The 12,969-nt window shown below is 43.4% G+C and overlaps 1 protein-coding gene across 5 annotated transcripts in view; it reads left to right on the top strand.

Annotated features, from left to right (window-relative positions):
- Positions 1-12,969, top strand: part of pde7a (phosphodiesterase 7A) — a 159,116-nt gene that overhangs the window by 81,223 nt on the left and 64,924 nt on the right. For all 5 annotated transcript variants that reach the window (XM_068031917.1, XM_068031914.1, XM_068031915.1 and 2 more), the window contains one exon: positions 11,835-11,895. In XM_068031917.1, coding sequence (XP_067888018.1) covers positions 11,835-11,895 — 61 coding nt within the window. The remainder of the gene's footprint in view (positions 1-11,834; positions 11,896-12,969) is intronic.

Below are 12,969 nucleotides of genomic sequence, written 5' to 3'. Positions count from 1 at the left end.
GGTCACAAATTATGACAGCGTGAATAGGATTTCAGAAATCTGATGGTCTACGTGATAAGCAAGTGTATGTGTGGCATTGAGTAAAGCAGAGCACAAAGGCCCCGGGTCAAATCCATAGGCTTTACTGAGTTAGCTAGATTTCTATGGAGGGACGGGGCACTGCAATTGGCTTCACCACCTGGGAAAGGTGGGCGATGTTAAAGTCAAGACAAATCCTGTTATCAGTGACCGTTGATGTGCACTTTCCAGTAGGGGATCATTGGTTGTGCTTGACCCCATTGTCACAAACTACATTGACTGCTCAGCTGTTTTTAAAATTGGGTACCATTAAGTAATTGACAGTGTTCCAAAAATTAATTAAACATGTCGTGTAGTAAACTTATCTATGGTTTTGGTAATGCTGCCAGTTGCTAGAGGATTCATTCTTTGTTGATTTTGTTTTTATTCTAATGGGCTGTTATGAAGGGCGAGGGGAAAAGTACTAAATGTTTATATTCTAAAAACTCAGTTGAGATTTAACTGCCAAAAGGATAGGCTGTTTGCACAGTAACATGAAGAACCAATATTATAATGTGAGCATTATTTGGGTCATCCTGCAAAAATGGCATTGCAGATTTGAAATAGCAAAGGATAGAAAGAAATTAACAAGAATGTGAGGAAACAAAATAAAGTGAGAAAGGGAGGAGAAAGAAAAAAGGAAACACATAAGGAAGATAAAATTCTAGGAGAGGAGGGAGAAACAGCAAGAAGGGAGACACAGAGAGGGACAGGAGACAGAGCAAAGTGAGAGTAAGAAGGGAGACAGAAACCAGGAGAAAGAGACACATTTTATAAGTAGGTTGGAAAGCTTTTTTCTATTTGAAAATTAAACAAGTGTATGTCAAACTGTTAGCAGCACAATTGATAATTTTGTGAGGTCATCTTTTTAGAATTGGGTAATAATGTGTCAGCAATGTGGAAATCCTTGAATTCTTATCCTAATTTCTTTTTAAAGACTTACCTATACTTAACTGTGTAATACTTCCCATAATTTAGTGTTTGTTAACACAGATGGTTTCTATTTTTAATACACTTGCTATACAAGCACTCCAGGATGAGACTGATGATATAAGTTACATAAGAAATAGGAGCAGGAGCAGACCATTCTGCCTTTTGAGCCTGTTCCATCATTCAATATGATCATGGCTGATCATCTTCCCCAACTCCAGCTTCCTGGACTATCCCCATATCACTTAATCCCATTAGTGTCCAAAAATCTACCAATCTCAAGTGAACTAATGCAGGTGCTAACCAAAATACAGCCAGACCCCAATGGCAGGGAATAACAGCTATACGCAAAACATCAATCTAAATTTATACTCAGTATGCTTAAATGTTTATCTGTGTACAAAACAAGGTTTGAAGGAATTTTTTATATGGCTTTGATCCATCATTAGTATTCTTGTGGGAGAACCAAATGGTAAGTTGTCAGAACTTTGCTTCTGGAATCATTTATCTTCATTATCAGAAACACATATTTCTTTGTTTCCTTAGTGACAACCAAAATAGGCTCATTCATTGCACAGTAGAATGAGTGACTTGCTTAGTGTTCCTGGAGGCAATAGATACACCTCTGTTTCTCTGCTCACTACCTCACTAGTGCTCATTGTCTTTAGAACTGAGTAATAAAAAGGTTCAGTATTTGTGTGATGGATTAGAAAATGACTTATTTTGAGATGGTTAAAGATGTCCTATAACCCTTGGAGCTCATCTTTGCTGTGCATGCACAGAAAAGTTGAGTTGCTTGTGGAGTGTGACTTTAGCTAGCCCAAAATCAGCTGTTTTCCACAACTTGGTGTGAACAGGAGCTAGAACACCTGCTGTGGATGGCTACAATCTATGCACTACTACATAAATTATGGAACAAACAGAATTTTTTATTGCCCCTCATTGTCTGTGCAGGAGAGACTACCCGGACAAGTGGAGTAACACTGCCTTATAATTTTTTTGCGGGACTTTGGGTAAAGAGTTGGGGAGTGGGACTAATGGTACAGCTGTTTCAAAGAGTCGGTATAGGCGCAATGGGCCGATAGCCTCCATCTGTATTGTGAGAATCTAAAGTCCCCAGAGGTGATCAACAATAATCTTCATTTTGGAAGGTGACTATGCTGTTCGATTCCACAACAGAAAAGTCTTGCCTTGGCTATAAAATTCAAGGAGCACTTTTATGTCAGTGTCCCCATTGTGGCTTGTGGCAAAGAGAAAGAAAAACTAAAAAGTAAATTCCACACCTACCTAATTGTGCCTGCTCCAGACATTGAGGACGTGACCCCTACTGCATTTCAGAAAATGCACTGCACAGACTTTCCAGATTTAAGCTGTGCTGCTTCTTGTATCCTCACTATCCTGCCTGGCTCAGTTGATGTTGAATGGTCAGGATTTCCTCAGGGTTGTTCCCAATATGCCAGTATAATTTCATGGAAGTGGCAGAAACATGTTTACATTGTCATGCAGGCCCTCACCTGCCAAGAATGAGGCACATTAATTTCGTCACATGGACATTAAGTTTCAAATTGTTTGCTGGGAAGAAGAGAAGGCCTGTGACAAGGGGTTGTCAGGCTCCTGGCTGGAAAGACATTTTTGCATATTAACAGACAGTGTTTGGGAACAAAGGAGCTATGCCCTGCTCCAATACAATCCACAAACAGACATGGTCAGACCAGTTAGTCACATGACTAACCTGCTTGGCAGTCTGGGTTTTTTTTGAACTGAGAGTTTGGGCAGAAAGCTCTTGGCTCCTGGATTGATAAAATCTCTCCTGGCTGGCATGTCACAGCCTCTCCTGTCTGCTTCCATCTCTTTCTCATGGAACTGAAACCCATTGAAGACACATGAACCTTGAGAGAGAACAGTCTCCTACAGTGAACAAGGTTTAAGAAGAATACTGGGCCCCAACGAAAAGCAAGATCTGTCTACCATCAAGGATTCTACAGTGAGTTCAAAGAACTGTAACCAGTTCTTCAGGTATTGCCTCAAACATTTCCACTTTATTTTTCTTCTGCTCTTTTCTGTCTCTATTTGCATGTGTGTATCGTGTATGCATGCTAGTGTGGGCATCGTGTATCCGTAGGCGCCAACTGAACTAGAGTTTAAGTTTAATAAAATTTCACCTTTCTTCTTTAAACCTAAGAAAGCCTGTTTGTGCAGGTTTCTTTGCCTTATAATTGGAAAGCAGTGAACAAGGATTCACCAAGGGGGAGCTAAAAATAAAACCCTGTTAGAGTAAGACCAGGTGAAGGTTGAAAGGGAACCCTAGACCTATTTCTCACCTGGCCGTAACAGATATTTGGGTGCTAGCGTCTGGAATTGACCCACGGAGAAATTGGGAACAATTTGGCTTCCCACTCCTAATTTAAAAAAAAAAAGTTTTTAATACAGATTTTCTTGTGGTTGTGTGTGATTGAATACTAACATGTCTGCAACTGAAGCTAGTAGCTCTCCAACCCGGAGTGAAGTAACTTGGGATCAGTTAAAAGCACTGTCTATGGAGGAGTTGAGAAAAATGGCTGAGCAGTGTGGGATCACTGTATGTGGCAAGGCTAGGAAGTCTGAACTCCTAAGGCTAGTGGCCAACCGTTTTTCCCTTGAATCTGAAGAAATAGAAACCGGGTTAGAAGCAGACTCCGACAGGGTATTGTGAGCAAAGATACAATTGGAATAGAAGAAACTTGAATTAGAAGAAAGAGAAAAAGAGAGAGAGAGGCAGGAAAGGGAGAAAGAGAGAGCCTTCCAGAAGGAATGTGATGAAAGACAGGAGAACAAAAGAGAGAGAGAAAGAAGCTTCCAGAAAGAATGCGAAGAAAGAGAGTTAAGGCAGCTTGCCTTAGCAAACTAGTGGGTGACAGAGTAACCCCAGTGAAAGCACAGCCAATATGGAGGAACGTAATTCAGGGCTGGGTACAGAATTGTTAAAACTAGCTCATCTAATCTCAAAATTTAATGAGGAAGATATGGAGGCATTTTTTAGTGTCCTTTGAGAAACTGGCAAGGCAGCTAAAATAGCCAGCTGAGACCTGGCCTCTTTTACTACAAAGCAAGCTAACTGGAAAAGCCCATGAGATTTATTCCCTGTTATCAGATGAGAGTTCATTAAATTATGAACTGACCAAAAATGGTATCCTTGGGGCATATGAATTAGCACCCGAAGCTTTTTGCCAAAAGTTCAGAACCCTCAAGAAGCAAGCGAATCAAACTTATCTGGAGTTTGAAAGAAGTAAGAAGCTGGCTTTTGACTAGTGGCTGAGGGCTCAAAGTACAGCTCGGCTATGAGAATCTCAGAGAAGGAATTCTGTTACAGGAATTTAAACACACTCTCCCACTCTCCATAAAGACCCATGTAGAGGAGCAGTGGGTTCAGAGAGCCCGGCAAGCGGCCGTTCTGGCTGATGAATTTAATTTATAAGTCGGTTTCACGGGGAGAACCTTCCTAGTCACCACCACAAATCCGAAAAGGACAAGGTGTGGGAAGGTGATAGAAGCCCAAGCAATCCTGGGAGAGAAATGAAAGCAGGAGACACGGGCCCTCCTTCAGCCAAAAAGGAAGGTGTTGTGAGCAAAAGTGAGACCTGGAGCCTTGTGTGCTTCCATTGCAATAAAGCAGAGCATTTAAAAGCTGACTGCTGGAAACTAAAGGGAAAACCGGTAAGGTTAATCAGGGCGTAGCCGCTCAGTGAAGAAAGGACCCTGATGGAGAGCACAGCTGAACAAGCTGTGGCTTTAACTGCAGTAAGAGTGCAACCCAGGAACCTTACTACGGCCAGTGCAGGAAAAGCTAATAGGATTCCTGAAGGCTATCAGAGTTTTGTGTCTGAAGGGAAAGTAACCCCATACCCCTCGAGTCGGACAAGCAAGTCCATAGTAATTCTCGGACACAGGAGCCACTACATCCCTTTTACTGGGAAAGGTGCTGACCTTTCCCCCAGAAAGTGTAGTGAACATCAGAATGGTGGTGAATGTATTGGAGGACAGTGAATGCCTGTACCTGTACACCGGGTGCACCTGGAGTGCGACCTAGTTTTGGGACCGGTGACAGTAGGGATTGTCTCTAGTTTGCCTGTGGACACGGTTGACCTGCTCCTAGGTGATGATCTGACGGAGGTGAAGGTGGTAGCCCCCAAGTAGTGAAAGAAAGACCGCAGGAGGTCAGAGAGACAGGGCCTTGACAGGAGATGGTCCCCTGCAGTCTCCCTAAATGTGTAGTGGATCAGGCCATGATCAAACCAGCTCCCCCAGAGGAGACTGCATTGGCCCTGCAGGCAGATGACCATGAGGTCTGCCTGTCCGGGACTTTCTTTGGAAAGTTAGGAGACCCAGGGAATTAATTAAATGGATTTTCCCTAGCTGAGGCTCAGCGAACCGACCCAGTATTGCGAGAGTTAGCACAGGCTGCCCAGTCTGAAAGTGAAGCAGAGGGGAGTCCCTGATTGCTACTATTTAAAGAAATAGGTACTGATGAGGAAATGGAGTTCTCCTCACAGACCTGAGAGCAAGGAGTGGGTGGTAGTTCACCAGTTAGTGGTGTCATAGAGGTACTGGAGAGAAAGATTAAGAAGAACCCATGAGACCACATTGGCTGTACATGCTGGTATACGAAAGACCAAAGCCCGCATACGATAGCAGTTTGACTGGCCAGAACTCCACAAAGATATGGTGGAGTACTACAGGAGTTGCCACATGTGCCAGGTTGAGGGGAAACCCCAACCTACAGTGAAACCTGCAACCCCTAAGTCCTGTACCAATGTTGGGAGGACCCTCCAGCAGAGGGCTGGTGAACTTTAAGGGATCTCTGTCGAGAACAGAAGAGGACAGGCAGGCATAAGGCTGGCAAAAGTTTAGAAACAGAAGGGGAGTAAGATCATAAGAACTAGGAGCAGGAGTAGGCCGTCCGGCCCCTCGAGCCTGCTCCGCCATTCAATAAGATCATGGCTGATCTTTTCGTGGACTCGTGTTCAAAAAGATATCTACCTTAGCTTTAAAGATGTTTGCTGAAGAAGCGTCAACTACTTCACTGGGCAAGGAATTCCATAGATTAACAACCCTCTGGGTGAAGAAGTTCTTTCTTAATTCAGTCCTAAATCTGCTCCCTCTAATCTTGAGGCTATGCCCTCTTGTCCTAAGTGACCAAGAGGGCAGGTTAAAGGAAGTCCGGGAGGAATCTCGGATGACTGTCCGGTCAGCCAACCCTGAAAAATGTGAAAGGTTAGACTCCACATCCTCCCATATAAATGCAGACACCAGAAGCACCCTACCAGAAGCACCCTACCAGAGTTGCTAACAGCATTTACAGGAACCTGCAGAGACAAAGAGAGACCTGTAGGGGACAGGGAAACCGTGAGGGTGATGCCTCACCTAGCCGAAGTGTCACAGGGGCGTGCTGTAGAGTCTGCACAAATACCTGCAGGCAGGAGTGTCCTCTGGGACAAAGGGGAAATTAGCAAAGAATCCTCCCCCCCCCCCGTCAGAGAAAAGGGAAACACCCATTCCCTGAAGTCAAAAGCCTTTGCATGACTCAGCAAAGCACTGAAAGAGAGCTCAGGATAGATCTGCCCATACTGACTCACTCAGGAAAAATTCCAATCGGGCTAATTAAATCCGACTCTCTTTCTCTCTCTCTCTCCCCACCCCCACCCCTGCCCCCACCTTGGCAGACCTCAATAGGAACAAAGGCTCTAGGCAGTCATGGAAATGGGTGAACGAAAGAAAACTTCCCCAAAGAACCACATGGTTACTGGGATCCAAAAAGGGGAAATTAAAGCAGTACTGGCACCAAGAAAAGACAATTTTATCAAGTTTTAGGATTTATGAATGAATGGAAATGAATGAGAGAAATGCATGGTTTACTGTATCATATATTTTCTCTCAACCCTTTTAATGAAATGTGTCATTTCTGAAATCACATTTCATTCCCCTGGGTGTGGAGATGTCATGCAGGTCCCCACCTGCCAAGAATGAGGCACATTAATTTCGCCACATGGACATTACATTTCAAATTGTTACTGCGAAGAAGAGAAGGCCTGTGATAAGGGGTTGCCAGACTACTGGCTGAAAAAACATTTTTGCATATTAACAGACAGTGTTTGGGAACAAAGGAGCTACCCCTGCTCCAATACAATCCATAATAAAACATGGTCGGACCAGTTGACTAACCTGCCTGGCAGTCTGGTTTTTTTTGAACTGTGAGTTTGGGCTCCTGGATTGAAAAGACCTCTCCTGGCTGGCTCACCACAGCCTCTCCTGCCTGCTTCATTCTCTTTCTCTTGGGAACTGAAACCCACTGAAGACACATGAACCCCAAGAGAGAAAAGTTTCCTACAGTGCACAAGGTTTAAGAAGAATACTGGGCCCCAACAAAAAGCATTATCTGCCTACAATCAGGGATTCTACAGTAAGCTCGAAAAACCATAACAACAACTCTTCAGACATTGCCTCAAACCTTTCCACTTTATTTTTCTTCTGCTCTTTTCTGTCTCTATTTGCATGTGTGTATCGTGTATGCATGCTAGCGTGGGTGCATCGTGTATCCGTAGGCATCGACCGAATTAGAGTTTAAGTTTAATAAAATTGCAGCTTTCTTCTTTAAACCTAAGAAAACCTGTTTGTGCTGGTTTCTTTGCCTTATAATTGGAAAGCAGTGAACAAGGATTCACCAAGGGGGAGCTAAAAACACGGTGTATGTAAAAATAAGATCCTGTTACAGTAAGACCACGTGAGGGCTGAAAGCGAACCCTAGACTTGTTTCTCACCTGGTCATAACAACGTGCATAAACAGGGTTTCTGATTAAGGTACGGCAGCACAGTGAAAGTGGCTCCTAAGAAATTGCCCGTCAATCTTTTCCAGACTTCACTAGGTGGAATCTCCCTCTCTCCAATTCAGAGTGGCTGTCCCCTCCAGCACAGTTTACACTGACTTGCTTGCCTTCCAACTCCACCTCCCCTTTCACAAGCACTTTTTTTCCCTCACTAACACCACTAGTTCATTCAAGCACTATTCGTCCTCTTTTTGTTCCTTTGCTCTGTTCTGATCTTTGGCATTTTCTTGATTTTTTTTCACCCCATTCCCTTTCCCCCTCTTCATTCCTGCTCCACTCTCCGGGCATTCCTTTTTTTGCCCTAGCTGCTCTTCCCTCTCCCCCAGTTTGTGCCACTTTTGAGCGTTGCAAATGCTGTTGGATTTGTTGCTCCAATTTTGAGCACAGCCACCCACTGCATGGAAATGTCTGATCTCAGGAGAGCTCCTTCCAGTGCAACAGAGTTCAAAATTGCCAATAACAGGAGATCGGAGCCCTAGAATGGTACAGTGGTGGCAAGTCAAAAGTTGGGCTGATTTTTGTTCACAAACATGGACAACCTAGATAGTGGCCTGAAACATTGGCTGTGTGTTAATGGATGATTGACATGTATGGGAAAGGTGGAAAGTGGTTGGCAGCTAGTGGAGGAGGTGGCTCCACAAATATCCCCTTCCTTAATGATGGGGGAATCCAGCACATCAGTGTGAATGATAAGGCTAAACATTTGCAACAATCTTCAGCCAGAAGTGCGGAGTTGATCCATCTTGGCCTCCTCCTGAAGTCCCCAGCATCCTAGATGCCAGACTTCAGCCAATTCGATTCACTCCGCGTGATATCAAGAAACGACTGAAGGCACTAGATACTGCAAAGGCTACAGGCCCTGACAATATTCCGGCAATAGTACTGAAGACCTGTGCTCCAGAACTTGCCGTGCCCCTAGCCAAGCTATTCCAGTACAGCTACAACACTGCCATCTACCCTGCAATGTGGAAAATTGCCCAGGTATGTCCTGTACACAAAAAGCAGGACAAGTCCAACCCGGCCAATTACTGCCCCAACAGCCTACTCTCAATCATCAGTAAAGTGATGGAAGGTGTCATCAACAGTGCCATCAAGCGGTACTTGCTTAGCAATAACCTGCTCACTGATGCTCAGTTTGGGTTCCGCCAGGGCCACTCAGCTCCTGACTTCATTACAGCCTTGTTTCAAACATGGACAAAAGAACTAAGCTCAAGAGGTGAGGTGAGAGTGACTGCCCTTGATGTCAAGGCAGCATTTGACTGAGTATGGCATCAAGGAGCCCTAGCAAAACTGGAGTTAATGGGAATCGGGGAAAACTCTCCGCTGGTTGGAGTCATACCTAGCGCAAAGGAAGATGGTTGTTGTTGTTGGAGGTCAATCATCTGAGCTCCAGGACATCACTGCAGGAGTTCCTCAGGGTAGTGTCCTAGGCCCAACCATTTCAGCTGCTTCATCAATGACCTTCCTTCAATCATGAGGTCAGAAGTGAGGATGTTCACTGATGATTGCACAATGTTCAGCCCATTTGCGACGACTCAAATATTGAAGCAGTCCGTGTAAAAATGCAGCAAGACCTGGACAATATCTGGGCTTGGGCTGATAAGGGGCAAGTAACACTCGCGTCACACAAGTGTCAGGCAATGACCATCTCCAACAAGAGAGAATCTGACCATCTCCCCTTGACGTTCAATGGCATTACGATCGCTGAATCCCCCACTATCAACATCCTAGGGGCTACCATTGACCAGAAACTGAACTGGAGTAGCCATATAAATACCGTGGCTACAAGAGCAGGTCAGAGGCTCGGAATCCATTGAGCCCATTGAGTCAATGTTGGCTCTTCACAGAGCTATGCAGTCAGTCACTTTCCCCCGTTTTGAAGTGTAGTTATTGTTATAGTGTAGGAAACATGTAACCAATTTGAGAACAGCAAGATTCCACATACAGCAATGAGATAATAATCAGATGACCTGTTTTAGTGATGTTGTTTGAGGAATAAATATTGGCCAGGGTTAATCTTCAAATAGTGCCATGGGATCTTTTATGTTCACCTGAGAGGATAGAAGGGGCCTCGGTTTAATCCAAAATATGACACCTCCAACAGTGCTGCACTCCCTCGGTATTTCACTGAAGTATCAGCCTAGGTTTAATGCTCAAATATCTCAAGTGGGGCTTGAACCCCACAACAGGTGAGAGTGCTGCCACTGAGCCATGACTGGCACAGGAGGGAAAAAGCAGCATACTACAGACTTGGCAGTATAACCTCCATTGTGGAGAAGTTACTGGAATCTACCACCAGGGACAAAGTGACTGAGCATTTAAACAAACTTGGAATGATTAAAGAGCATGGATTTGTGTAGGGATGGCTGACTAGTCTAGATGAGTTTTGTGTCAGCTGTGGCTCAGTTGGTTGTATTCTTGCCTCTGAGTCAGAAGATTCAAGTCCTACTCCAGGACCCGAGATCAACAATCTAGGCTGACACTCCAGTGCAGTATTTGAGAGAGTGCTGCACTGTCAGAGGTGCTGTTTTTTGGATGAGATGTTCAACCCCCTCAGGTGGAGATAAAAGATCCCATGGCTATTTTGAAGAACAGCAGGGGAGGTATCCCTGGTGCCTAACATTTATTCCTCAATCAATATCACAAAAACGGATTAACTGGCCATTATCACATTGCTGTATATGGGTGCTTACTGCGCACAAATTGGCTGCCGCATTTTCTACATTACAACAGTGACTATACTTCAAGAAGTACTTCGTTGGCTTTAAAGCATTTTGGAATGTCCTGAGCTTCTGAAAGGTGCTATATAAATCCAAGTTTTTTATTTTTTGAGATGGTCGCTAGCATAGTAGATAGTGACTGCGTATGGATGTTGTTGTCTATATGGACTTCCAAAGGCATTTCATAAGGTTTCGCACGAGCGAGTAATACCAAAAAAAAGAGAATGCATAGAATTTGAGATATCCTTGGAATTTGGGTTGATAATTGGTTGGGAGGTAGGAGACTGCAAGTAGGAATAAAGGGAATGTAGCAAGGTATTCCCCAAGGATCTGTACTCTGGCCTTACTTAGCTTTTCACATCCAAGTTTGCATGGCGATATGTTAGAAGTTACAATGAGACGTAGACGGTTCAAGTGAGTGGGCAAAATTGTGCAGATGGAATTCAGTGTGCAGAAGTATAAGGCAATCCACTTTGATAAAATGGCAAGTGACTAGAGACTGGAGGATCAAAGGGATTTTGGTGTCTTAGTACACAAATCACTAAAGCTAATGTACAATTACAATGTTAGTCTTTATCGCAAGAGGGTGGAATACAAAGGGGAGGAGGGTATGCCTCTGGAAGAATCTTGGTCAGATCCCACATGTTCATTTTGTGCATTGAACCTCATGAAGGATGTGAATGCCTTGTCATTGGCCTGCTATTCCTAGGTTCCTTTCAGCCCTCAAACCTGTTCCACCATTCAGTTGGATCATGGCTGATCTACCTCTTAACTCTTAACCCCATTTACTCACCTTGGTTCCATATCCATTATTACCCTTGTCTAACAGAATTTTCAAGACTTGAGGTCAACAGATTTTGTTAAGTAAAAATTTTAGGAGAGATGAAGTAAAAATGGGCAAATGGAGCTGAGATGATCTTATAAAATACCAGAACAAGCTTGAGGGACTTAATGGCCAATTTCTGTTCCTGTTGAGTTCTTGCATCAGTTTGCACTCATGGAGTTGACTCATCATCATTGGTGCTTTATTAACAGTTGTCTTCCAGTCAAATCATTCTCAAATGAAAGCCAACTCTCTTCGAATGTCATCTTGTTGCACAAAACTATGTATTTCTTCTAGCCTATTTAAAAAGGAAAAACATATTTTTGCAGTACAGTATGAATGTGCCTTTTTTTTTTGCCTTGCTGAGAAGCAACCTCTGTTTGTTTTTTTGGAGTTGAACTCTATCTTGAAAAGTAACAACTTCTGTGATCTCTTTTTTTCCAGAGAAGAGGAGCAATATCCTATGAAAGCTCAGATCAGACTGCTCTGTACATTCGTATGTTAGGTGAGTCATGCAGCTATTCTCTTTTTGTCTTGTGACTCCGCTCATCAATCAGAACATTCCTATCTATTTATACCAGTCTCTTCCTTACTCTCACTCTCATGCTCTGGATCTTCTACAGCACTGACTCTGGTGAGTCAGAATTGCTTCGGTTACTTAACCTTCATGTTGGCTTTTTTTTTCTCTCTGCATGCTGTTTAGCTTCTGTCTGTGTTATTGTCTAATTTTGACTGTCCCTTTTCAGGAGATGACAGGTCATTTATGTGGGGAGGTAATGTGCTTGAAAGTGGTTACAATTCAATTAGATTTGGCTAACTTACCCCTTTGCACTATATCACACTATTCAGTATAATTATCATTGCTATGCTGTCACTCTGTGACTCTACCCTCTTCTTAACTTGCATCCATTTGTCCTAATTGCTTTGGTTTATCTTTGCTACAGCACTTCGCTCTCTGATCTCAGCATCTTTTCTGCTATCTCCTTTTTGCTTAAGCACTACCGTTGCTTTCCACAGAGACTGCTATGCTATTGCTCCAACTTTAGCCCCTGTTTATTGAATGCCCCCTTCCCATTCTAAGATGTACGCTGTTTCATTTAGCCCAGCTATTTGTTTCCATATTCAAGTCCAAATCTCTCCTTGAAACTTAAAAAAAACTAAATCCATTTCCCTGGGCTGAGTCAGTAAATTAAATTTTAAAGGGTGAATTTCCATGGGATTCTTTCTCTCATTCATCCGCTGAAACATTGATGGAAGAACCATGGAAATGCAAAAAAAGTTGTGTAAATAAACAATTTTGATGCTTTCTGGGATTTCTGTAACTCTTCCATTGAAATTACAGTGGGTAATCAGGGGAAACCCTGTAGAAAATCACCCCCTTAGATTTTAAAAACATATAGTTGCTTGGTAGAGCAGAACTTGAATATTGCTGATGCTTTTGAAGCTTTTTGACTTGTACTCATAAGGATAGATGCAAGAATGTCAAATTTCAAAGGGAGCAGCTATTTATACTGCATGAGAAAAGGGTGCTGTTTGATTGGCAGGTTGACCCTGATTGGTCAAGGCGTTGCCATGGAGA

Source organism: Heterodontus francisci, chromosome 5 (assembly GCF_036365525.1).
Source record: "Heterodontus francisci isolate sHetFra1 chromosome 5, sHetFra1.hap1, whole genome shotgun sequence".
NCBI classification, from domain to species: domain Eukaryota; kingdom Metazoa; phylum Chordata; class Chondrichthyes; order Heterodontiformes; family Heterodontidae; genus Heterodontus; species Heterodontus francisci.
This window is presented reverse-complemented; position numbering and strand designations above follow the sequence as displayed.